A 25,280-nucleotide genomic window follows, 5' to 3' on the forward strand; every position below is an offset into this window, starting at 1 on the left:
GGAAATTACCTAATTAAAAAAAAACAAAAAACAAACAAAAAAAAGAAAATGTGCCTCATAGGTGTTAGTTAGTTCCAAATGTACTCAAGTTGACACCCAAGAATAGCCATTGCAATGCACCTAATCCCTCAATTCTTTCCTTTCATTCATGACTATGAATTAAACTCATGATTACCATTGTGTTTTGTATCACCAAAAGTGGCATGCAGTCTTTTGAAGCATACATTTTATTTTAAATATGTCACTACTGTCATATAGTTGGGTTTTAAGAAACAGTTTATGTTATTTTTAGGTGTGACAGAGGCATGTAGTCATCTTAAAAGCCCTTATGCTGAGACATAATAAAAATGTTTATGGACCAAATGATGTATCGAGAATTTGTTCCAAAATCCTAATGACAAGAGGAGTGTGATGAGATATGGATGAGGGAGGTTTTCACTAATGGTTGTTTTTCTGGAGTGTGGTTAATGGGTACTGGTCTTCGTGTTTGGGTGTTCAGAGTTCTCTATCATAAAAAGGATTGAGGTATTCAGTATGGCTGTCAAACTCAGTGGGCACAATTCTTGCAGTGGGTTTTGTGTGCTGCTTTACAGTGTGGACCTCCTGCTATTTAAAAAAGCTCCTCTTTATCTTCATGTCACTCCTTCTCATCTCAGCTACCTATTCTCCACCTTGTCCAAAATAGAATGTTCTTCCCACTCCCTTCAGCCATGAGGGAAGGGTTGGAAAAGGGCTTCTGGTCTATGAACCTCTCACTTTAGGATTATGAAGAAGCAGCACTTACTGAAGGGAGAACTCTTACCTGCTAGCATGGAACAGAGCCATGCCCCATTCACAGCCTTCAAGAACGGCATGAGTCTACCTTTACAGGAGCTGAGTTGAGCAAACACATCTCACATCTCAAGGAAATATGACATTCTATTATTTTATTTTCATAGAATATCACAGTAGCAACCAGTGTTCCAATTCAGAAGAATCCACGTTAGCTGATACTAACCATAACGGATTGCATTAAAGGCCCCAGTAAGTGACCCCAACAACTTTTTGGATGAACTCCATAAATTCCAAGGTTTTGAAATATTTGCCACTTGAGGAATTTGGAAGTTTCTCTTCCCTAAAAATTTTTTGGGAATAACCCAGCGAACGGTTTTGGGAATAACATCCATTGAGTCTGCTGGTACACAGACATAAAAAAAGGGCTGGTTTTCTCTTCTTTCTGAATAGAATTGGATGTTCTGCCAATGAGCATTTGGCTCTGGCATCTGATTGGTTTGTCTCTTCTTCTTTGTCTGCTTCTCTTTACTGCGTAAGTGGCTGTAATGTGAGTTCTGGTAGAGTCTGGACTTTTTCCATAAATCAGATCTAGCCTTATTTCTATCCTTGAGTTGTGGATACATGTGAGACTTGCCATGGGTTTTTGCAAGACTCAATTTAATACTTGATTCTGTTGTTGAAGAGGTTAAAGAGTAGCTTGTTCTTCTCCATGTGGTCTTAGTCCAATGCTTTTCATCACTGAACATGATGGAAGATGATGTAGACTCTATTTCTACAGTACTGGATGAACTGTGAGACAACCAGTCAGGAGGCTGCATTTTGGAGTTAGACCTACATTTCCTGCTATTTTGAGACTGATAGAAAGGTTGTGCCACAGGGAAGATATGTTGTCTGTGGGTTCTTGTATGGCTGTCATTTGGATCTTTATGGGAAAATGGTTTCAAGTAAGTTTCTTTATCGCCTATGGGAATATCTGTCAATGAAATGTCTTTAGGTACCTCAGAGAGAAAACTTTGTGAATCCTGAGTTAAGTAAAGATTGGTTTCTATAAACACACATTCCTCGCTGTTACTTTCTTCAGGAGCTTGAAATTCTACCGTGTCAGTTGAAGTCTCAGTATTTAGGGAGACATTCGTCCCATCAGAAATCCAAGATGAAAGTGAATTGGCTAAATCAGCAGCATTTTGTTGAGTTCCTGAAGCAGAATGCTTGTATGCACTGGTTTCTTGAAACCATACATGACATTTTTTATTTTTTTCTGGTGTCATCTGTAATTTTAAATCTGAAAGAAATAGATCACTTTGATCAGTGTCTCGTAGGCCAGGGAAAAAGTCAGGAACATTAGCTGGCTCCTGGAATTTTCTGAAGCATAAGGAGCTTTCTTGTGGAATTATCTTTGGGAGAGAAACATGTTGTAAAAGTTTCTTGTCAAAGGAAAGAGTACTACTTTCCTTACTGCCATCTACTGTTTTACATATGGAACCTGAACCCTTACTTATCCTGGAAGTGCGTTTGGGAAGTGCATTTGGCATAGAGACCACAGTGACAGAAGACTTAGGGAGGGAGCGGAAGTATTTGTGTTGCAAATCACAGTCAATTTCAGAAAAAGATTTTTCATCAAAAAGTACTAAAACTTGGTTTGTTCGTTTTGGCCCTTTCGTGGCAGTATGGATGCACTTAAATAAGGGTTTTGATTTATCCTGGCCATTGGCTATTGCATAAGATTTTGTGGCTATGCTGGGAAGGCCCATTGTTTGTATCTGCACTGTTTTTGTACAAAGATGCCCAAGAAGGTTGTCCTTTTCTCTCTCTGAGAACTTGTTGAGAACATGAATGAAGGGGACATTACTCAAACTTGCTAATGGTGTTACACTTTCTTGCTTTTTGATGTCCTTTCGTTCTGTCAAGGCCTTCCTATTGCTACTTAAAACATTAGTTGCAGGTGTCTTCACACAACTGAGAGAAGAAAAATCTCTTTCATAATTGTTTTTTAAGTTGGCCTGTATAGTATCAACTTTTGGAGACTTAAGATTCATTTTTATATGTTTCAGATAGAACGGGTAACTGTTATCTTTTGAAATAGTCCCTTGGGGGCGAGGGTCACGGTTCTGTAAGGATGTGTTCACCATGTCTGGTATCTGATTCCGTTTTATCTCAGCTGCTTTGGAAACTAAATGCATAGTAAGCGTATTTTTTAATTCTGGAGTAGGCTGTTTTAAAAGAGGTGTATGTAGCAACGTGGCACATATTTTTGATGATGTGTCTGAACTCTCTGGCAAAGGAGGTGCCTTTGCAGCACCAGGCTTGTAGGCTTGTACTTCCTCCAGTATTTCAGAAAGAACTCGGGTTTGGATCTTATTTTCAACAGGGACTTCAAAGACACTTTTAAGAATTTTATAAATGGGAAACAAATGCTCTGCAAGTGCTTTGTTTTCATTGTTTTTATCAGGAAATATGTGCACAGTTCCTGGAGCAGCTTCCCCAGTGTCAAATGAGTTTCTATGTATTAAGATATCCTTAATTTTACTAGCATCTGGCAATTTCTCCTGGAATTCCCTTCTGGAATTTGGTTTTGATTCAACTATTCTTTCATTGGGATTTATCATGGAAACAGAAAGACTTCTGATAATGATTTCTGAAGGGAAATCATTACTCCTTGGAACCACGGTTTTTGGTTTGTTGAAGGCATATTCCAACTTCCTCTTCCTGCTCGGACTGCCAAGTATCTTTGAAATTGGGTACTTTGGGATTCTCATAGTTGAATATTTGGGTCTCAGTTCTCTTTTCAGATTTGTTACTGTGAATCTGTTTTTCTGGCTTTTAGGACAAATAGGAACACAGGCATACAATGAATTGAGATTATTTGTTTGAAGCAATTTTTGTCCTTGAAGGTTTTTTTTTGCAGGAACAGTCAAAGGTGGACCTTCTTTCCTTCTTTTGTCACAAACTGCCTTATTACTCATGTGTACCCTTGACTGTGTTTGTGGACTGATATTCACTACAGGTTTTCTATCCACATTTACTTGATTTCTGTTGGGAACTGGAACATTCAGAAAAGGGAAAGCTTTTGGCTTTCCCTGCTGGCTGCCTTTGGCTGCAGTCTTGGCTTGCTCTATCATCGTCACACTTTGGTCTCCCTTACCTTGAGATTTACTCAAATGGACACTGCTTAATTTTTTAAGTGGTATCTTTTCTAAAGAAAAGATTGGAGAAACTGAAAACTTGGCTTTATAACTTAAATTATCTTTGATTTCATTTTCCTTCTTCCAATTTAAATTTTTAGTTAAAGATTCTTTTTTATATTTTCCTAGCTGATCCTTTTGCCATTTGAAGGACATGTCCAGCACTTTTTCCCCTATTATGATACCTAACCTTGTGAAATCGATTTTATGATGTGGAAAGGTTGGCTTACGTTCTGATTTAATATGTGGATGTTGACGTAGTCGCAGGGCACTGGTCACACACTTTGACGTCTGTGACCTGTTTTGCTGCAGTAGCACATTGTGTTCGGTTGCCTTAACAATACACTTATAATCAATCTCAGCTAACTCGCTGGTTGCTGTGTCCTGGGCAATTTCTTGGAAATTTTCTTGTGGATGAGGGGATTTTGTAAATCCTGCTGCGTCTTTCTGTGTTTTGTCCTGTGAATATCTAGAATCTGGTGATGGTATGGAAAAGAAAGTCCGTGATGCAACAGTAGTGAGTTCACTTTTATTTTCATGTACTTTTTTCTCCAGAACCTTCATATTCAGGACAAATTTGTTTGTATTAAGAAGAAGTGAAATTGGTGAGACCTTTGCCTTTTTGAAAGGCATCTCAACTGTCAAGTCTACTGTTTTTTCTATCTGTTTTGAATATTGTTTTCCTTTTCTGACATCAGTACACATGTCCTCTTTGTGTGTCATTTTTTTCATATCTGATAATGCTGTAACAATTTGTGGGAGTGGAGAAGATGGCTTGCTTTCTAAACCATCCAGAAGATTATTTACTTCAGCTACTTGTACACTTTTACACCGTGTGATACTGGTTAGAGAGGCTTTGGAAGTATACATTTTCCTCAAAACTCGAGACTCGCTCTCGTCATCATGCTTCTTTGGTTTGGGGGCTTTAATGTTCATGTGAAGTTCTGATCTGTGGAGCTTCTGGGACAGAAGAGATTTTCGTGATTTCAAAGTTACATCTGTGCCTCTCCTGTCTATTATTTCTATTATTTCTTTTCTATATGTATCTTCTCTCTGGGGCATCTGATGCTTTTTAGCATCTTTCATGGTCCCACCGACAGTGATCCCTACCTCCCTCGGTTCTGTTTTTCCTTCAGTTGCTATACTCTGCAAAGCAGGATTTGTAAGTCTTAGCTTTCTGGTACTGAATTCTGTTTTCTCACACAGTTGGGGATGAGGCAAATCTAGTAATAAAGGAGACTTAATCAAAACCAAGCCTTGTTCATCTTTAAGTTTCTGCACCTTTGCTTGTTGATATTTATGAGTTACGGGCTTTGCTATTTGCATTCCAGCTTCTTCCTTTTCCTCTGACATATGTTTTTCACTGTGTAGACTAATTGAAGAACTTCCAGTAATGGACTGAATGTAAATGCCTTCTTCAGAATCTTTTGATTTCTGAAAGTATCCCATTGAAACAGGGGGTCTTGTTAACATTGATACATATGATTCTTTGATTCTTGTATTCCCACTAATAGGCTGGGGAGATGTAGCAGTCGGCTTCTTAGTTAGTGTTCTTTGTGAATCACTTCTATCTTCATTGACCTTTCCTCCCTGCTTTCTAGTTTTCCACTGAAAGTCACTCAAATTCTGCATAGGTAAAATAGGCGAGCTCTTTGTCTTCAAATGTATATTCTTGGGATGCACTACAATACTGTTCACACCTACATGCTTTTTTTTACCCACCTTTTCTTTCTGTGGCACATGTTCTTTCAGTAATTTAATTTCACTGTAAACTTTTCTATCAGCTATCTGTGAATCTAAAAATTTATTGAGTTGCAATTGTGAGGTGCACAGTTTTAGAACTGTCCTTGCCAGATCTGAAAGTTTTTCTCCCTCGGTTTTGCTCTGCAACTCTTTCATAGTGAGTGTACATGATTGTGGTAGCTTTTTTACCTTTTGATCTATTGATTTAGGGATCTTTTCATCTTTCACGTCTTTTCTGAATCTATTCCTTCCTTCTTCCTGTGTTGGTTTTTTTATGTTTTTTAACACATAACCTGATGATTTTATGTATGTTGTTTTGTGTGAGTCTGATGCATCTTTAACCTTTGATGGTGGAAGAGAAAATTGTATTTTTCCAAGTATATCTTTCTTTTTACTCGCTCTAGAAGGCATAGAAGAATCAGTCTTTATTACACACATATTAAACTTTCTTGCTTTTTCCTGTTTCTGTCTTATCTTTTTTTTAATTTTCCCATGGGGAGTCTTCCTCTTTCTTGGGGTACTATGCTCGCTGAGACTGAACACATGAATAGGTGCAGATATCTTTGCCTTTAAAACTATATCACTAGAGTATGTTGAACCATCTGTGGTTGGGGTTTGTACTTCTTCCTGTTCTGGGAGCAGAATTTTTCTTTTAGAACATTTAGAAATGTGCTTTGTGGATGCTATTTGCCCTGTTGTAAGCAATGACATATAAGCATCACGTTTTGTTGCAACTACATTATGGTGTCTTGTTCTTTCTTGTTTTTCTCCTGTTTTTCCATTACTATTCCACTGATGAGTTTTCTTGCTCAAGGTTCTGTGTTTCTTGACACTGGACACACAAGGAGGTGCAGATATCTTTGTCATGGAAATTGGGCCTCTGAGGTATGTCAAATTCTCAATGGCTGAGGTTTGTACTTCCTCTTCCCATGGTGGATGTAGTTTTCTTTTTGTAAAATTGTTATCAATGGTCTTTGTAGATCCTACTTGTCCTACAGGCAATGATTTTTGTAGCACAGGGTAGAGCACATGGCTTTGCATTGTTTCTGTTTCAACTTCCTCTGATATATCTAATTTAAAGACATCTGAAGAAGTGATGACAGAACATGTTTCTCTCAGAAGCATGACTTTTTCCCTACTACTTTCATGCTTCTTTTTACTTTGCTCTTCAAGATCCACTTTAAATCTCTTTATTTGGGGTACACATGAAAGGGGTGATTTCTTCCAGTTCACATGTTTGGCTGTGGGATGCATTGAGATTCTTTCAAATACATTCACTCCATCCCCTTCTATATATGACAAGCATCTTGATCTTTTTGGATCACTTACGATATCATTCAAAGAAGATGCTGCAAAATATAGTTTTTCTGCATCTGAAGATTCTATACTCTGTGAGTGCAGAGAACATGGTCCTATTTTTATGCATGTTTTTTCCTTGCCTTTTATTTCTATGTCCAACTTACTATGAGGTAAAGATGCCAAGGCTAAACTCTCACCTAGTTTGCATTTTCTTTCCTGCAAATGTTCCAAGTTTTCATTTACATCTGTCTGTGTCCATGTGCTGGGATTGGTTACAACTGCATCTTTTCCTATCTCTTTGACGTCTAACTGAATTTTCTGTGAAACTGATTGGTTTTCTTTCAAATGTATGTTTTTTTCTGTTTTTGTACTCTCTTCTTTCTGGATTACAGATTCCAAGGGACATTTTACACTGTTCAAGACAGGTTCAAAAGTAGACTTTTTATAAACAATCTTCCCTATATCTGATGGTGTTTGGAGCTTTGAGCCATGACGAGAGGATTGGGTTCTTATTTGCATAGCTTCCTCTCCACTTACTCCTGTGTCCACTTGAGAGTAAGAAAGAGGATATATGGAAGGTTTATTCCAATTCTTCATTTTTTTATCTTCATGTATCTTTTTTTCCTTTTCTTCAATATTAAATTGTAACTCCTGTGGTTCTGAAGACATTTTCTGTCTCAAAGATAGTCTGCTTGAGTGTGTCACTTCCTTCGACTCTGTCTGCAATCTCTTTTTCAGTGGCATATGATTTGCTTTTTCAGTACTGCTTAAAAGACCATCAGTTAGCTCCTGGTACATTCCTATTGCACCTGACAATTCTAACACTCCTGGTGATCCAAGGCAGAACTTCGTTATTCTTTTTAAGTATGCCTCTTTTGTTTTAAGATCCCATTCCAGAAAATGTGAAGGAAGAGAATCCCAAGGTTTATTCTGAACTACATCTAGATTATTTTTGTTGCCCTGGATAAATTTTTGTATTTTATTGTGCCACCATAGTTTCTTTCCATGTAACAAATGTTTAAGAGGTGGCTTCTTCTCCTTTTGAGCAATATGTTTGAGATCTACTATATCTTTCAAATGTGGTATATTATTCTTATATTCTTTCTTCTGTGGAAGATAATTTAATTCTATTAAGCCACATGCATTATCTCTGTTAAATGGATTTGAAAATGGAACTTTTCTGCCTCCCAGTGATGGCCGGGACTTTAGTGGTGGAAGGCAATCCTTTAGTAGCCCTGACTTATCTTTTCCTACTTTTATTCTTGAATTTAAATTAGGATGTGATAGACATGGTAATGAAATAAAAGATTTTGTTGCTTTCATGTCTGATTTACTTAACTTTTCTTGTACTTTGTCTTGTTTTGTAGTGTCGAAGTATAAAGTTAATTTCTTTCCACTACACGAATAAGACAGTGTTGAGTCCTTTGTCTTTAAGGTAATACTAGAACCTATTATTTCATCCATCTTCATTTCTTTTATGCCAGTCTCCTCTTCCTGTGATTTACATTTTTCTTGTCTTAGATTACTTGAGATGATAACATCAACTTTTTCTTTATCCAGCTTGAAATGAGGTAAAGGGATGGGTTCGCACACTTTTATTACAATCGAACCTGGTTTATCGTTTCTCTGCTTCATGTATATCGTTTTCTCCTTTTTGTAACACTGTGGTTCTGCTTTATTGCTTTGAGCAGAGTCAGTGGACCTACTAGGTGCAAGTTCTAACCTCTCCAAGTTTATGGCTTTTCTTTCAAGGCATATTATATCTTTCATAACCCCGTATTCTATGTTACCCTTCAGTTTTTCATTTTCATGCAAAAACTGCACATATAATGAAAGGCAATGCAAGAACAGCTCCGGCAGATAGAGCTCCTCTTGCTTCTTTTTGATTGTTTTATGTGATAACAGTTCCTTTTCGCTGATTCTTAGCTTGGGTGAGCTCTCATTTAGCATGGAGTCACTTATCTGTAATCCACCAGATGGTTGCTTTCTTTTCGACAACAAAAGGCTTGGGCATTTTAAAGTTTTACTGCTGGACTCCAAAAGCAACACCTTATCTTCTTTTTTTGTTTGCTCTGAAATAACTGAGGGGGAAATCCACTCTGGTTTACATTCACACACAGTACTTATTTGATCTTTAGGTGACAAAGGTAGCTCCTTTGTCCTGCTTGACATGTTGCCTACTTCTGACAGTGCTTCCTTTGTTTGAGGCTCTAAATGGGACTGGACATAAGAACAATTTGGGGAGTAAAATATTTGTTCCTCCAGATTCTTGAGGGAAAATGACAGGTGGTGCTGATTTAATTCTTTTATCCTTCTTTTCTGTTCTCCATTTTCTGTATTTAAAGTGCGATAATCCAAATTACCTACTGTTTTTAGTGCTTTCTTTACCTGTGGTGGTGTAATCCTATGTATGTCCATCAAAGATTGAGTATTAGACATTGGGAAAGCCTTGCATGCATTTTTTGGGCAGTCTTTTCCTCGTTTAGTATGCAGGCTAACTCCTTCTGAACTTGAAGACTGATCTCCTAGACTGTTTACATCACTGAATGCTTTTTCTACCACTGGCTTAAAAAGTTTTGAATGTAGAGCTGCTTTTGCTAAGATTTGTTTCTGTGTATTTGCAGTCTGAAGTTTAATTAATATACACGATAAAAAAAATTCCAGAATTTGTTCTTTGTTCTGGATAAAAATGGTCAAATATTTTGGCCTCAATTTTTTGGAACTGTTCACTTTCTGTCTGATTAATTTTAATAGACTGTCGGCTGGTTCTGCCTTTTCTTTTCCCTTGAGATCCCTTTTGGGCCCTACACTACTGTCCTTCATTGTTGTACTCAAGGTTGGTTTTAAGTAGAAAGGCTCCCTCTTGTGGCAATGCACAGAATTCAGAGTGACTCTAGGATTCTGAGTGGACTTTGTATAGTGTCTCTGTGCTGTACCTGTTTTTTGTAGATCCTCTAGATCTGTACTGAGAGATGCCTGTGCTTTGGAACCTAATTTTGTGTCATTTTCTCTTAATCCTTCTCTTCCAGAGAGATGGGAAATATTTTTTATGCTATGATACATACCCACTTTCTTAGGTGCCTTAGTGTTTTCTGAGTCAAAGGACTCCTTAACTGGACAGACAACAGACCCCAAGCCTACCTTGGAAGTGCTTTGTTTAAGGAGTTCTTGCACCGCACATGTCTTTTTCTGGAAAGTATCCTGCTTCATGAGAAATATGTCATGCTCTTTGGAACTTGAAGTATTTGTTTTTTTGGGCCCTCCTCTTCTGGGTGGAATTGAAAGTGCATGTTTGATGGAGTCTTTCAAAACTCCTTGCTTTATGCTTTGTGCAGTGGGGAATTCAAGATCTGTAACTTTTCTGTGTCTTTGAACCTCAAATCCACTGTAATCCGTTTCTCCAGGCTCTGGAAAAACAACACGGTATGCTTCTTGTTCCAAATGGGAATTGAAGTTGGTATGTCTAAGCTCCTTCACCTGTTGGCCAGTCAGTAATGGATCTTTATTTTGAGGGATCATATCTAGTAAAAACATTTGGTGTTCTTTGTGCCTTATAGTATATTGTGATGATTTTCTAACAGTGCTTGATATTGAATTGTTATCAGATAACCTTTTATTTTTATTCGTTTTCTTCAGCGACATGTGTGGAGGAATATATGGCTTTTGTGATCTTACTTCCCTAAGTTTTTTTATTTGAGATGCAATGTAGCCAGAAGCACACAACTCCTTCCAAAGTAAATCTGCCACCATTTTTTGTGGTGGCAGCTCCTTCTGTGTCTTCATGCTATCTCTTAGTTCCTTTCTGAAGCTAAGGGTTCTATATCCTGTAATGTTAAACAGCCTTCCAGAAGTTGTCTTCCTCACCTTCATATTTATCCTTTTTTGATACAGAACATTTTCTGTGGATGCTGTTCTTCTTCTGTTTTGACGTATAACTTTGGAAGTAAGCTCATCTGTATAAACATAGTCTAGGCTGATCCCTTGTACACACAGCCTTTGCTCTCTCCACAATGTGCCCATTCTCCCGGTTGGCTCTGTCCCATATCTTTGCATGAACATACCACTGCTCTTTATTGTATCGATCAATTGTGTTCTTGATGGTGAATAATTTAGAAATGGAATGGACTTCCTAACTGTTGTTTTTATGTCTTCTGCTACTTCAACTTTTTTACCCCCTCTACTTTTTTTTCTTCTCTTTTCCTGTTCTTTAATAAGCAAGAGTAGTTTTTCAATACTTCTTGACATGTGATCCATATCGGAAATAATTTCTTCATTTGAGATTTTCTTCAGCTGTTGGGTCAAATTCTTTAAGATTTTGTTACTCATTTTTATATCTTCCTTTGGCTCTTCAGTATGAGGCTGATGTGGCACATGAGAGGAAATGGATCCCAGAAGAGAATTTTGTTGCTGTACCATAAGCCTGGGAGTAACCAACGGTTCCTTCGAATCTAATGGCTTATCCATTATTTTCAGGCTTCCTAACCTCTGTGGGCTTGATGGTTTGATGTCTTGTTTCATTATGAATTCATTTGCCATTCTGAAAGGAGAAAACTGTTTCACAGGCTGGATAACCATTCCTGGTCCCCATGTCCCTTTCTTCAGGGGATGTTCATGTTGTAGGCTGACTTGTGGGACACTGTAGATTTTTGTTCTTCTAGTTCTTGAGTTATCTGGTCCAAGACTATCAGTTTCCACTTTCTGTGAAGTTAACTCAGAGCTCATTCTTCTTTGTAAACCAGAAGTTTTGGAAGAGTGTTCTGACTTAACCCAAAATTGCTGGCGAATGTCCTTGAAAGAGCTATGGTCATGTGCCTCCTTAATATTTTCTGCTAGTTTTCTAGATACATCAACACTTCCTGACCATGACATTTGCCTTTGGTTAGATGGCTTCTTCAGAATTATCTGTGGAAGGATGTCCTTTGTCTCCTCCAGCTTGCCTTTCTCCAGTTTTACACTGGTAAGCTTTTTAACTGGAGTTATAATGCACCCAGGGTCAGAATTAGCTTTTAGAAGCAGGTTTTGTATATTTCTCTTCAGCTCTAATGTGCTCTGATGCTGCATGCTATGTCCTGGTTCTTTTTTATCGCTTCTGCCCCCAGGTCCAAGAAAGAGAGAAACTGGCGTTGTCTTTGCCTTCAGCTTTAGTTTTTTGGCACACATAGCACTTTTCACATTCGATATTTTTGCCTTATTTTTTCGTCTTAGAGTTTCAAGATAGGCACGGTCGCTGGCATAAGACCTCCACATAGGTCCTAGGATAGTACGCTTTTCCTGTTTCTTGAGCAGGGCAAAAGATGAGGATGTTGTTTCCCAGCCTGTTTGAAATTCGTTTTTCTGCTTTTCAATGTGAAGAGAATGTGCATTACAAGCAAGGACGCTGTCTTGGCTAAACTCTTCTCCAGCCTTTGTGGTTCCTGCTTGATCTATTAAATAAATAGTTTTTTTCTGAAACACGGTGTCCTTGGGGTACACCATGTTAGCTGAAAAGACTTCTGGTTTGAAAGGATCAGGTTGTCTCTTTTGATCTGCTTCAAATGTCTGTCCTCTCTGTGAAGCTATTTTAAACAAAATCGGCTGTCCAAACTCCTCTTTCCTCTTCTCTATTGCTTTGTCCAAGCAATTTCCTTTTGCAGATTTTCTATACATATCCCGTATTTTATGTGATAACTCTGTTTTTATATGTTGTACTGGTATACGTGGGTAGATGAATTTTATGTCTGTGTTTATCTCATCATTATTTACTTTTATCTCTGGGGTTCTAAAGTCCTGTGTCTCAAATTCTACCTGAGGTGACTGTGATTCTGTGGACTTCATTGTCTGGGAAGGTACACCTTTGTGAGCTAACAGCTTAGGCACTCTCATGCTACCAGCTTGTTTTTTAAATTCTTTGGAAGTCAATAAACTCCTGGCAATAGAAGTGACAATTTCTGTCAAATAAGATGGAGACTTTTCTTTTAAAACAGACTGGTCACTTTTGTTTTTGCCAAGTTTGGTAGTGTTACTGAGCGGCTCACAGATTTCTAAGCAACTGTGTGATTTCCTCACATTTGAAAGTGAATTTTCCAGGCTTACTTGCATGGTGAAACCATCTTTGTCAGCAGAACCATCGTCTTCAATGATGCCTTCAACCGACAACTCCCCATGTGTTGACATTGTCTGAGTAAACTTTGACATTCCCAAACCTACCTCTGCTTTGAGTTTATTTTTTCTGTTAGAGGTAGTTGACATGAAGTGAACAGAGTTTTGAAGTTCATCAGCTAGGTTTTCACCGAGTTGTATGGCTCTCATCTTGGCTCTTAATTTATCCTTCTTATGGTTTGTAATAAAGTATTTATTTATTTTAATTATCTTTGAAACGGATGGCTTCTTTTTTTTCGTAGTTGAAAATCTCTGATTCAACACACTCTTGTTTTCTCGTAATTTGATCGTGTTTACCTGGCTTTTAAAGTCCAATAAAACAGGTATGAAAAAAGTGTCAGGTCCCAAGGAAGTTGTGGCTAAGTTTGCTTGTAACTTTGGCTTTTCCTCTGCCATAGATCTTTGAGGTATTCTGCTATAGAAAGCAGTCCTTTCTGCTGTATCAAGTAACAGTTCATCAGTTATGAATTTGAGTGGACAAATCTCAACATCTTCAGTAGCACTAGTCAGTGCCTCTTCCACATGCACGGTCTTTCTCAACTGCTGTTTACTATTATGGGACCTTTTCTTTCTATGGATTCCCGTGTTCTGCCTTGCAATATTAAGCAACTTTGAATCTTGTTTTGTTGTGGGACTCAACATTCTTTTGCTTGGAAACTCTAGTGTGCAGTTCTCACTTTTCTTTTCAGTTGACATAAGGCTGGGTTTCTGTAAAAGTTTCAAAGTTCTCAAGTTCTTTTGAGCCCATGCTTTTTGTTTAGACATGGGGTAGTCACCCTTTCTCCTGGGATTTCTATCCCAGGTGTTGTTGCGTGGTATGGAGCCAATCTCAAGTTCCTCTGTATTTAGAAGTTGCAACATTCCACTCACCATGCTGCTTTGTTGGCTATTTACATTGACCGGCTGTGCTTGCCCATCATATAGAGCTCTCTCTAACTCAAAACATGTTGCTGAATTAATCAGCTTTAAACCAGATTTCACAGAATTAGGCCCTGCCATACTCTGAGAAGTGAAATTGAAGTGCTGGGAACTCAGTGAGTTTCCTTTTTCACCTTGACCTTTTATAGCTTTGGTGCCATTTGAAGTAGCATCCTTGTCAGTGGGGTGTGCATGACAAGATCTCTCTTCATGTACTGACTGGTTATGAAGTTCATGACTAAATCTTGTTGTCCACATTATATCCCTATTTTTTAGTCCATTACACGTGCTAACATCAAGAGACATAGGCATAGAAGAGAAGCTAGCATTTAGGGCTGAAACTGCCACAGGTTTAAGTTGTTTTGGTGTTCCACATCCTGCAGTAATATGTGTCTGAGAGATTGCTGCGTTACTTGCTTTAACAGTTAGATAATTGCTATTCATTTCATCTCCCTTGTCCATGAATTTTAATTTCTTACTTTCTTTACATGTAGGTGTGGACAAACCCAAAGTCTCTAACATCATTGCTGTCAATTTCCCTGTTAATCTTTTATTTTGCTCCGATGTTGGGTCTTCCAATATGATATTAAGGCTATCAGGTAAGACACCAGAATGTACTAATAATTCAGAAATCTGTGATTTCAAGGTTTTTCGAAGTAGATTTTTTCTATGACCGCACTGTGGAATAGTTAATACCTTTGAAACAAATGCTCTCCTTCCTTTCATAGTTACACCAGCTGAAGACATTTTACTTTGTAAGGCTTTGTATGTAAACACCTTGCTCTGTCTTTTAGATCTTGGTACCTCAAGAGTTGAGAGATTCAAAGACTCTGAGATGGTTGCTTGTAGATCATTTTCAAGCTCATCTCTATCCAATCCATCCCAACAGTTCAATTCCTGTGCCAGAGTTCCATCAGCTGGACTGTGATATTTTGTTCTAACAGTCTTAACTGCATCTATTTGTGATTCTTCTGATTTTAGGGAATGAGGCTTTGAAATTGATGTATAAATATCATACTGTCCTTGCGTTTTATCTGCTGACTGACTCTGCTGTGGGACATCTTGTTCCACAACGAACAGAATGTCCCTCCCTCTTTGTTCCACTACTTTATGAGAGTGAGGATCCCTGCTTGGATGTGAATAAAATACAAAATGTTGGCTCTGCTGTGGAAGTGACACTGATACTGTGTCACCATCATTTTGCTTTTCTTCTTTATCTTGAATATCAATTTCTTTGATATCATCTGAAGTAACCTTCCCTTTATGACACAGTATCTCTGACTTCATTTGCATGAAACAGGGTGTTTTTTCACTCAGTAAGCCGTTTTCTATCTTGCTGCTCATATTAATATCAGGTGCAGCATTTTTTGAAGAGGAAGTTTCATCCGACATTTTTTTCTCCTGATATGTGTGTTTCATTTTGGTTGAGTAACATTTCATTTCCCCACGATGGCTTGGATTAATGTATGAGACTGATAGTTCCTTTGCCTCCTTTTCACTGTCACCAGTGTGTTCAATGTGTTGTCTTTCATGAAATAGATCACATTCTTTTTCAGATAATGCATTGTCCTTGGCTTTCCCAAACTTTAAAGGGGAAACACTGAAATAGGCCTCTAGCCTTTCTAATTGAAATTCATCAGAGTCGGGACATGTTGCAGAACACAAACTAGCCACTCCGAGTGTTTGTGGTCGTACCCGAGTGGTGGTTCTCCATTGTTGGTTCAGTTGTTTGTCTGATCTAACAAGATTGTGGTCTTTTTCTTGATTCATACCAAATATAAAGCAAGGGCTATTTTTTGAGATCAGGAATTCTTCTGGTTTCTCTTTCCTCTCTCCTTCATAGTTCTTCATGCTAGAGAAACTATTTCTTCCATTTGGTGACTTCTCTTGCATTAGTTGCAAACGACCAAGTCTTCTAGTTCTCTGTTTTTCTGTCCATGATTTGGAGCTTCTAATTTTTTTGTTGGGCAAAATATGTACCTTGGAAGGAACAATGTCCAAACAGGCATCTGCTATGTTAGCCCTTTGCTGTGGACCTTTAATTTCTTTGTTACATTTTAGGTTTTTGCTGTACCTGAAGTTAACTATCTGTGGTAGTTTTGTTTCACTCATAGTTTTCCGTTGTCTCCGACTCACTGGTGTCTGCTTCTTTGATCTTAGTGTGTTTCTCTTTCCTTTAGGTCTAGAAACAAAGGACTTTTTAACGGAGTCAGACGACTGCAGGAATGTCATCTGCAGATATGTTGATGTCTCTGAGTCGTTTACTACAGGATACAAACCTAGTTCACTTTCAGAGATTTTGTTAAATTCTAAATCATCATCTATCGTGTTTGCAAACTCACCAGGCGAAGAGGTCCCTACTTTAGGAAATAAACTTTTAGGAACCACAGGGAAGGTTAAAGCATTTTCTGTTTTGGTAGTTTTCTGTAATTCTTCAGCTTCTAGGGGATCCATTTGGAGGTTATCCTTTAAAGCATTTTGCAGGGAATCTTTTTGGACTTTTATACTTTGACTGTTAACAGGTTGTTCTTGACTTGTAGAGGAAGGTGATAGGTCTGGGAGAGTTTCCTTCCTTTGATCTACATCAACCCACAGGTGTTGGCCAGTCTGAAATACCTGTAAAAAGGGGTTTTGTTTCCCTCTTTCAGGTTTCTTCTCTTTATTGTAGAATGCACTACTTTCAGCAGTGCAAGCAACACATAGTTTGCTTGCTAGTTCTCCTTGCTTTAGTGGAGCATGATGGAATAGCCCCTGCCTTCTGCTATCGATGGCTGCGCAAATAGTGTTTTGATATTCAGGTAAAAATGCTTTAGCTTGGCTTATCTTTTTAAATTTAGCCTTGAAGTCTAATTTTGACTTCTTTTTATTGCCTCTGATATTGAATGGTTTTGAAGCTGGTGGTTTCACCTTATTCATATACTTCAGCCTCACTATACTTATATTTGTGAATTTTGTCTGGGCTTTTTGGGTAAAACCACATCTAATTTCCCTTGTATCATTTCCATTATTTGGAACATTGCTTTCTCTTGTTTGGCTCAGAGAGGTTCCCATCAGTAATTTTTCTGATGTTGGAGAAACCAACTGTAATTCTGCAGAATTTAGGAGCTCTGCTTGTGTAGATGTGTTGTTCTTTATATTTGCAACATGAAATGAATCCATTCTTATTGAGTCAGCTGGCTTCTCAATTGTGTCTGTGAAAGATTCTGCTTGAAACATTTCTTTCTCCATTTTAATCTCCTTCATTGGCTGTGCATTGCATCTGAAGCTCCTCTTATTGTGAGCCCCTCTCGCCCGCAGTGCCTGCTTCACCACTTTCACACCATGGCACGATTGAACTTCTAGAGTATCTTCAGCTTCTTTTTCTTTAATAAGGGAATTGAGATTATTTTCTTTCTTTTCAACTTGGGGTTTTGGGTGTGTTATTTTGATATTTATTTTGTTATTGGGAATGCTAGACCTCTGAGGGTCAACATTCAGAGGTCTGGCTGCCAATGTTGCACAATACAGCATTTGTTTAATAATGCTTCTGAAACTGCCTTCTACTTTTCTCCTATGGATCAGAGGGTCATATGCCCTAATACAAAATCTCTGGGAAAATGCAGGTTTCTTCACTTTTATAATTTCATGTTTGACACCGAGTACATTTTTTGTTCCTAATGATTTTTTTCTGGTTTTGAAAGGTCTTGTGGCAACTGCACATAAGTCTTTTTTCCAATCTTCTTGGTCTTCTGTAATGTGACCATCCAATGTCTTTGTGGACTTTCCATTAAATGGAATGCCACATTCTGTCGTTTCAATTAAACATTCACTAGTGGGCAAGTTCTCTGGCATTGAAGGTGGGTGTGTGGGACCTGCGGCCTCTTCTCTGTCTGGAGGTTTGTCTGTCCTTCGCCACACTTTCTCAACTTGTAGTGGATCTCTTGAAGGACATGAGCTAGTCTTCCATACTGTCTGTGTAGAAATACTCTGTGACTGTACTTCTTTCTCTTCACTTTGAATTGTTCTATTTTCTGAATGTATCTGTCCCATTTCACATTGAACATTTTCAACCTTTTGTTTGAGACACACAATGACTCTCAAGTCTTCTGCCAGTGGTGGAACTATTTCTCTACTTTTTCCTTCTTTATCTCTGTCAAACTCTTGTGGCTTTCTAAATATGGAGCTCTCATCAATATGCTTTAGTTCCTGAATTTTCTTTTCATCTAGTAGTTTCTCTTGTAGTGCAGAGTGACTAGAATTTATTACTGGTGTGTCTGACTTGGTTTTTAATTTGCTATATATTTCCATACCAAAGGGTTCAGAAATGGTAGCCTGCATAGCATTATGAGAGGTATCTGACATCCTGTCATATTGATGTTTATTTTTTTTATTGCTTGTAGTGTTGCATTCTAGCTTTTCACTGTCAGCTTGTTTATCATATTCTGTAATATTATTCATCAGTGGTTTCTCTTCCTTTAGATTTATGCTACCTGTAATCACTTGAACATTTATGTCTTTTAATTCATTTTTCTCTTGCTTTTGGGATCCTAGGGAAATAAGTAAATTGATACCCGAAAAGCTCAGAGCAATTTCCATTGAATTTTTGCCATTCTGTGTTCTTTCTTCTGGAAAGCACCTTTGTGTGTTGGGTGTATTGACTATTAACTCATCTACATTCTCTATAGTTTGTATGCCCTTCTGGACTTTGATTTTTCTGTGTGATTCTATTTGGGGAAATGAAACATCTTTCTGTAGAGATTCGGATAACATTTCAGAAAGCCCCTCATGCTTTGGAAGGTTCGGGTCAAGTGTGTGCTGAACTGAGTCATCACTAGTCCTCTCTCCATTTGTTTCAAGTACTGAACAAGGAGCTGTCATCTCATTAGTGTTGACCATGGATGAGTGTTCTATGTTTTTAGCAATGCTCAAGCTTACTCTATCAGTAGAACTTGCATAATTGATTTTTTTTGTATCTGGTGATCTACCGTGCTCCTGCAGAAAATGTTTATAATTTACTAAGTCTAGAATGACCATCACTAGGTTTTTAAAGAAATACTTTTTAACACGGGGAGTGATGAGCTTAGAGATTAGCTTGGAAATAAGATACAATGCTTTATCTGACATTTTCCTTTGATGTACTATTTTCTTCTTCTTACATCTTAACTCAATCTTATTTTCTGAAGTATGACATACTATGGTTGGAAATACCCGTGAACAAGACATTTTCTTTGCTTTTAGAGATGGAAGTTTAAGACTTAGTTTTCTTTCGTTGTCTGGTATTTTTCTCCTTTGTCTTTTAACGGTGGGTGAAAGAGACATTGAACTGTGTGTATAATACTGGCTTGAATCCAGTGAAGCCTTGAGTTGCTGGGCTTCTGGCATTATGCTTTGTTGTGACACAGCTTCAGCAAATGAATTTGCACTTAAACATAGCAATTCAGCAGTTTGGAAATCACTATGTTGCTCTTGAACTAAATAGTTTCTCTTGTTTGGGTCATTAAAATAAATAGAATATTGGGCTTCACTTAAATGTTTATCAGACTTTATGCCCTTGGTTGAGTCTTGTATTTCAACAATGCATGGGACGTGGATGAAATGTTGGTTCTTATCATTCTGATCTATATGTTGAGCCTGGAAAGAGTTTTGCATGCTGCTAGAAAATGGCACTCTCATAAAATCTATAGGTTGAGCAAAACCATGCTGGCTTCTGACTGACTCTTGTTTGTAAATAAACTGTTGGTTTTGTCTAGTAAAGTGTGCTTCATGAATCATTTGATTTTGCATGGCATTTTGGTCCTGGAAAGTATCTTGGGCTTTGGCAGGAATAAATATTTGATTAGAATGTAGATTATAAATCAATGGCTCCGGAAATCTGTGGTGCAGATACTCAACTTCCCTCAGTAACGTAGCTTTGGGGTTCACAGGGATTTTTCTTCTTATATTTTCTTCTACTTGTTTAATTTGGTCACCAGAAAGAAATAAATGGACAAGAGGGCATGGTGTTACATTGAGATCCTTATCTCTTATAAATTGAAAAGTGCTTCGAAAATTAATATCATCAGGAAGTGAGTTTTTTGTACTGTTGGTTTTCATTATTGAAAATAAGTTACTAGAGGAAAAGTGTATTGCTTGATATTTACTTTGTGGATCTTTTTTGTGGCTTATGAGAATTTTCTTTACTTCTGAGTGAAACATTGACAAAGGTGCACTGGTCCCACCTGAAGATGAATGACTTTCACAAAAATGGCTTTCTTGAACTTCACAGTCATCGTGTGAAGAAAAAGCTCTTTCTCTCCTGTTATCTCCATTCTCTTCAGATGGAGAAGTAGTTGCAACTCTTCCTGAAAAGGTTTCAAATCTGGAGATAAGAAAACAGTTTGAGTTGTAACTTACAATAAGCATGTTTATAGGGTCTCATTCTAGACTTAAGAAAAGTCTACCATAGAAGAAAACAAGACTGTTTATAAACATAAAGATAAAGGTGAAACTTTTAAGGAACTCATCACCTCATAATTTCCTTTAGTAGACCAATCAGTTGCTAAAGTTAAGACAAAAACATTTATTTACGAGTAAGAGAATTTCTCTCTCAATCTCTCTAAAAGTGTGTGTGTGTGTGTGTGTGTGTGTGTGTGTGTGTGTGTGTGTGTGTTTTAACAACAACGAGCCAAGGGGTGAAGATTATATGCTTTTATAAAGAATATGTTTCTGTTTGTTACATGAAAGTTTTTATAAGGAACAGTGTTATGGACTTTAGTAGATACAACAGCAAAATATCTCATCAAGTGTAGATTTTCTACAGATAATTAATTTAGCCAGCTATTTACTGGGAAGAGAAAAGCCTGCATTTGGGTGAAGTGCTTCTCAGTAGACCTCTGGATTAGAGCAATGATCATAGTAATGAACATAAAGCAAAGATGTTGCAATTTTCTTCTACTGGTTCCTTGTTTGTCTACTCGGTCAAACAAGATCTCAGACCCTCAACATCATCTTACAACATCATCATGTTCAAGGAGTCATCTAAATGACCCTAGGCATAAACTGAGCAAGAATGACTTCTCTACAGCAAGAAGAAGTTTTGTCAAGGTAATATTTAGACTTACACTACAGATTTTAGATTTGCCAGTAAGCATAACTGCTTAGGCCAATGTTCTAAACACCAGGCTAAACAACAAAAGGCAGAACTATGATACAAAGTGAGGCTTTAACAATATATGGTATTCTCATGAGGCTGAGGCAGTACATTCCTGAATTCAAGCCCAGTCTGGGGCTACATGGGAAGACCCTGTCTCAAACAAACAAACATAACTGATGGACTAATTAACTAAACTTCCACCATTGTAAATCACAAATGGTGATTCAATAATGGTTTTCACCCAGGTATACGCCCACTGGAGAATATCCTCATTAAGCTTGCTCCTCTAAAACACCTACCCTACCACAGTTATATTGCTTCTCTTCTCAGGGATCCAGTCCCAGTCACAACAATGCTTGAATCTGTAGATGTCACCAAACACTGGGTACACTATGCTTTTTCTTCTTATAATAACACTTAATTATTAAATCATGAATTAATTTTTGCAGTCCTAGGTATTGGACCCAAGGTCTAGAACATATGAGGCAGGCACTCTATTACTGAGTTCCCTGGAGTTTGATTTGTGTTAGGTGAAGGATTAAAAACAACAACTAAGAGAATATTATAATACTCCACAGTGAAAGTTACTTAACTTTTTTCTGTCTCAAATGTTCTATTGAATCTTCACTTTTCACTAAGAGTGCTTTGCAACTTCTGTTTTGATGCCAAATTACCAGCACCAATGATGGCATGCATTTGAGCCACGGCTAAGTAAAACAAAGATTATGTGAATACAACAAGTACAGCAGGTGAAGACAACAAGCCAGAGAACCGGAAAGAGCCAGAACATTAGAACACATTGCCAAAATGAGGATGCAGCCAACCAGAGCAATTCGGTCAGAATCTGAGTGCTAGTGGGGATCAGTCAGCTTGGCGAGGTGTTTGAGCCAGAACAGCAGAGTTGAATCAGCTACCCAGAGGTCAGAAAGAGCTAGAAAGGGTGAGCTTATTCAGCAGTAAGCCTTAGAGGCCGAAAACATTCTAGGCCTAGACAAGATTGTACCAATGCTAGAAGCTTCCAGGCTAGGCCTAGGTAAGCAGAAAGAGGCAGTAAGCCTCTGAGACAACAAATACTTCATACTATTAGATATTTTTACACCTCCCAATTCTCCCTAAACATTCTACCAACTGGAAACCAAGCATTCAAATATCTGAGCCTATGGCAGCCATTCTTATTCAAACCACAACAGAATATTTCATCATGCTCCTCAGAATGGCAAACAGTTTAAAAGTCATAAATTGTTTATTTCTAGAATTTTCTACTGAATATTTCCAACTATAGCTGGTCTCAAGTACCTGAAACCATGGGAAGTAATACTTTTGATTAGAGGTGATTGCTGCATCTTTCCTTAAAGTCTCCTAGAAACTCCATCTAAGGATTAGTTCCTGCTTAAGTAGAAAGGAATGAATAATGACACACAGAATGGAAAGCTGAAAGTCCCTGTCCTCATACTTTTAAGATTTCCTCTTTCCTGCCAATATTCTGCTGAGCCTTGGAGACAGTGCACACCTTACACTGCAAGCCCCAATGCCTTAGACAGTCCCATGGTTGTCTGATGGCACTACGGAGTTTCCCCAGCCTGTAATGGCAATTCTTTTTTTTGGTATTTATTTTATTTATATTTCCAATGCTATCCCAAAAGTCCCCCACACGCTACCCCACCCACCCACTCTCACTTCTTGGCCCTTGCGTTCCCCTGTACTGAGTCATATAAAGTTTGCACAACCAATGGGCCTCTCTTTCCACTGATGGCCGACTAGGCCATCTTCTGATACATATGCAGCTAGAGACACGAGCTCTGGAGGTACTGGGTAGTTCATATTGTTGTTCCACCTATAGGATTGCAGATCCCTTTAGCTCCTTGGGTACTTTCTCTAGCTCCTCCCCTGGGGGCCCTGTGTTCCATCCAATAGCTGACTATGAGCAACCACTTCTGTGTTTGCTAGGCCCCTGCATAGCCTCACAAGAGACAGCTATATCTGGGTTCTTTCAGCAAAATCTTGCTTGTGTATGCAATGGTGTCAGCGTTTGGAAGCTGATTATGGGATGGATCCCCGGATATGGCAGTCTCTAGATGGTCCATCCTTTCGTCTCAGCTCCAAACTTTGTCTCTGTAACTCCTTCCATGGGTGTTTTGTTCCCAATTCTAAGAAGGGGCAAAGTGTCCACACTTTGGTCTTCATTCTTCTTGAGTTTCATGCGATTAGCAAATTGTAGCTTATATCTTGGGTATTCTAAGTTTCTGGGCTAATATCCACTTATCAGTGAGTACATATCATTTGAGTTCCTTTGTGATTGGGTTACCTCACTCAGGATGATGCCCTCCAGGTCCATCCATTTGTCTAGGAATTTCATAAATTCTGTAATGGCAATTCTGCTGCCAGCCACTCTTGACAAGGATTCCACTAACCTGGACCCTCCACACAGTGTTTCTGCTTCTTGAGGCACCTACCTTAGGACTAAAATTCCTAGGACCTGATGGAATAACAAAGCAACTAGACTTTAAAATTTAGAAGATTTGAAATATTAAAGCAACTAAGACTATCAATCTCCAGATTGATTCTGCACAAAGAAATGAGTGATGTCATGGAAAGACAAAGCATGTCTTATAGCCAGGCATGGTGGTGCACACCCAATCCCAGAACTCAGGAGGCAGAAGCCCCACCAACCAAACAAACTAACAAATCAATACCTAACTGTAATTTTAAAGAGTGAAATCCCAGCTCTAGTGTCTCCTTCATGAAATTATTCTCAAAACCCTAGGTTGGCTTAGACATCTTTTAAATGTTTGTACACTGGGAGGCAATTTTCCTGTAGCTATATGTCTTCTGGAGATCAGGAACTAGCTTAAGTGTTTGTGTTCCGGCATCAAGGAGTATCTAGTATGCATAGATGTTTAATAACCACAGAGTGAGTTTTTAAAAACAATTAAGATAGTAACACAAAGAGTAATGATAATGTTGGTGTTTAATCCACAGCAATTAGGTAGTTGTGAGCTGACGGATTTTGACCTACTTTCTGAAGTACTTGTAGCCAGCTGATAGATTTCAACTTACATTCTGAATTTCAGAACAGCCTGTCAGTTTTACAGCACCTCCTTCACTGCTGGCTCCATCCGTGGTAAATGGTAAGTAAGTTTTTTTCCAACTGAATGATATGAACTGGCAGTTACTCTTTCTTTGTAAGTAGTGAAGGGATTTTTTATAAGAACCTGAGTCACTTAAGCTCTATAAGCTTTGTCTACTTTAAAGGACAATTTTACCAATATATAAAACATCCTCATTAGAGCAAGGCAGCCACTTAAAAACAAGATTGGATTAAATTACAGTTTACCATGCCTTTGGGAAGAACCTTCTCTTCCATTCAGAGACAATCTGAGCGGAACGTAAACAAGTTGCGTTGCTTCGCCTCACTTACCTTTCTGCTGAAGATGTGTGGGTAATTGACCAGCTCTCTAAAGCTAGATGGGAACAAAAAGTTACAGGATCAGAGGAAGACACTTAGGCTACATAAGTTTATATTAAAAAATGAAGTTGTAAACAGACTTGTGGTGACTAATGCATTTAATCCCAATACTGAGAAGGAGGGAGAGGTGGTGGATCTGTATGAATTTGAAGCCAGCCTGGTCTACAGAGGGAGTTTCAGGACAGCCAAGGCTACATAGAGAAACCCTGTCTCCAAAACCTAAATAAATAAGTAAGGAAACAAATAAGATGAAATTGTGTGATATTTACCAAACGTCATGCCTTTTGGGAACCTATCTTCATTCTGCTTCAAGGGGGGAAGATAAACATGTTAGAGAGTAAACCAGCTATCAAGTTAAATGGTTTTTAAATACATTATTCTAATGAGTGTTTTTTAAAAAATAGGAGCAAGAGGTCAGTTATTTCTTACCTTCTGAGAACCTGAACTACCCCTTTCCCATAGTTCAAGCTTCTTCTTAAGGAATTCACAAGTCTTTACGAGGATTATCTCAAAAGTAACTCCTAGGAAAATTATGAATAGGATTGGTACCCAAGCATTGCTAAAGATCCAATAGTCTAGAAAGTCCCATAATGTGTAGAAATTAGATGTTTTTGCCATAATGGGTTGGTATCTCTCTCGGAAAGCATTG

General features: G+C 38.2%; 1 protein-coding gene across 1 annotated transcript; it reads right to left on the reverse strand.

Annotated features, from left to right (window-relative positions):
• Positions 1-992: 992 nt before the first annotated feature.
• On the reverse strand, positions 993-25,249 carry Ccdc168 (coiled-coil domain containing 168). The gene is made up of 4 exons (XM_021163476.1): positions 25,061-25,249; positions 20,540-20,571; positions 17,591-20,391; positions 993-17,416 (listed from the first exon to the last, which is right to left on the reverse strand). The coding sequence occupies exons 1-4, from the start codon at positions 25,247-25,249 to the stop codon at positions 993-995; spliced, it is 19,446 nt and encodes a 6,481-aa protein (XP_021019135.1).
• Positions 25,250-25,280: the final 31 nt, after the last annotated feature.

Source organism: Mus caroli, chromosome 1 (genome assembly GCF_900094665.2).
Source record: "Mus caroli chromosome 1, CAROLI_EIJ_v1.1, whole genome shotgun sequence".
Lineage (NCBI taxonomy): Eukaryota > Metazoa > Chordata > Mammalia > Rodentia > Muridae > Mus > Mus caroli.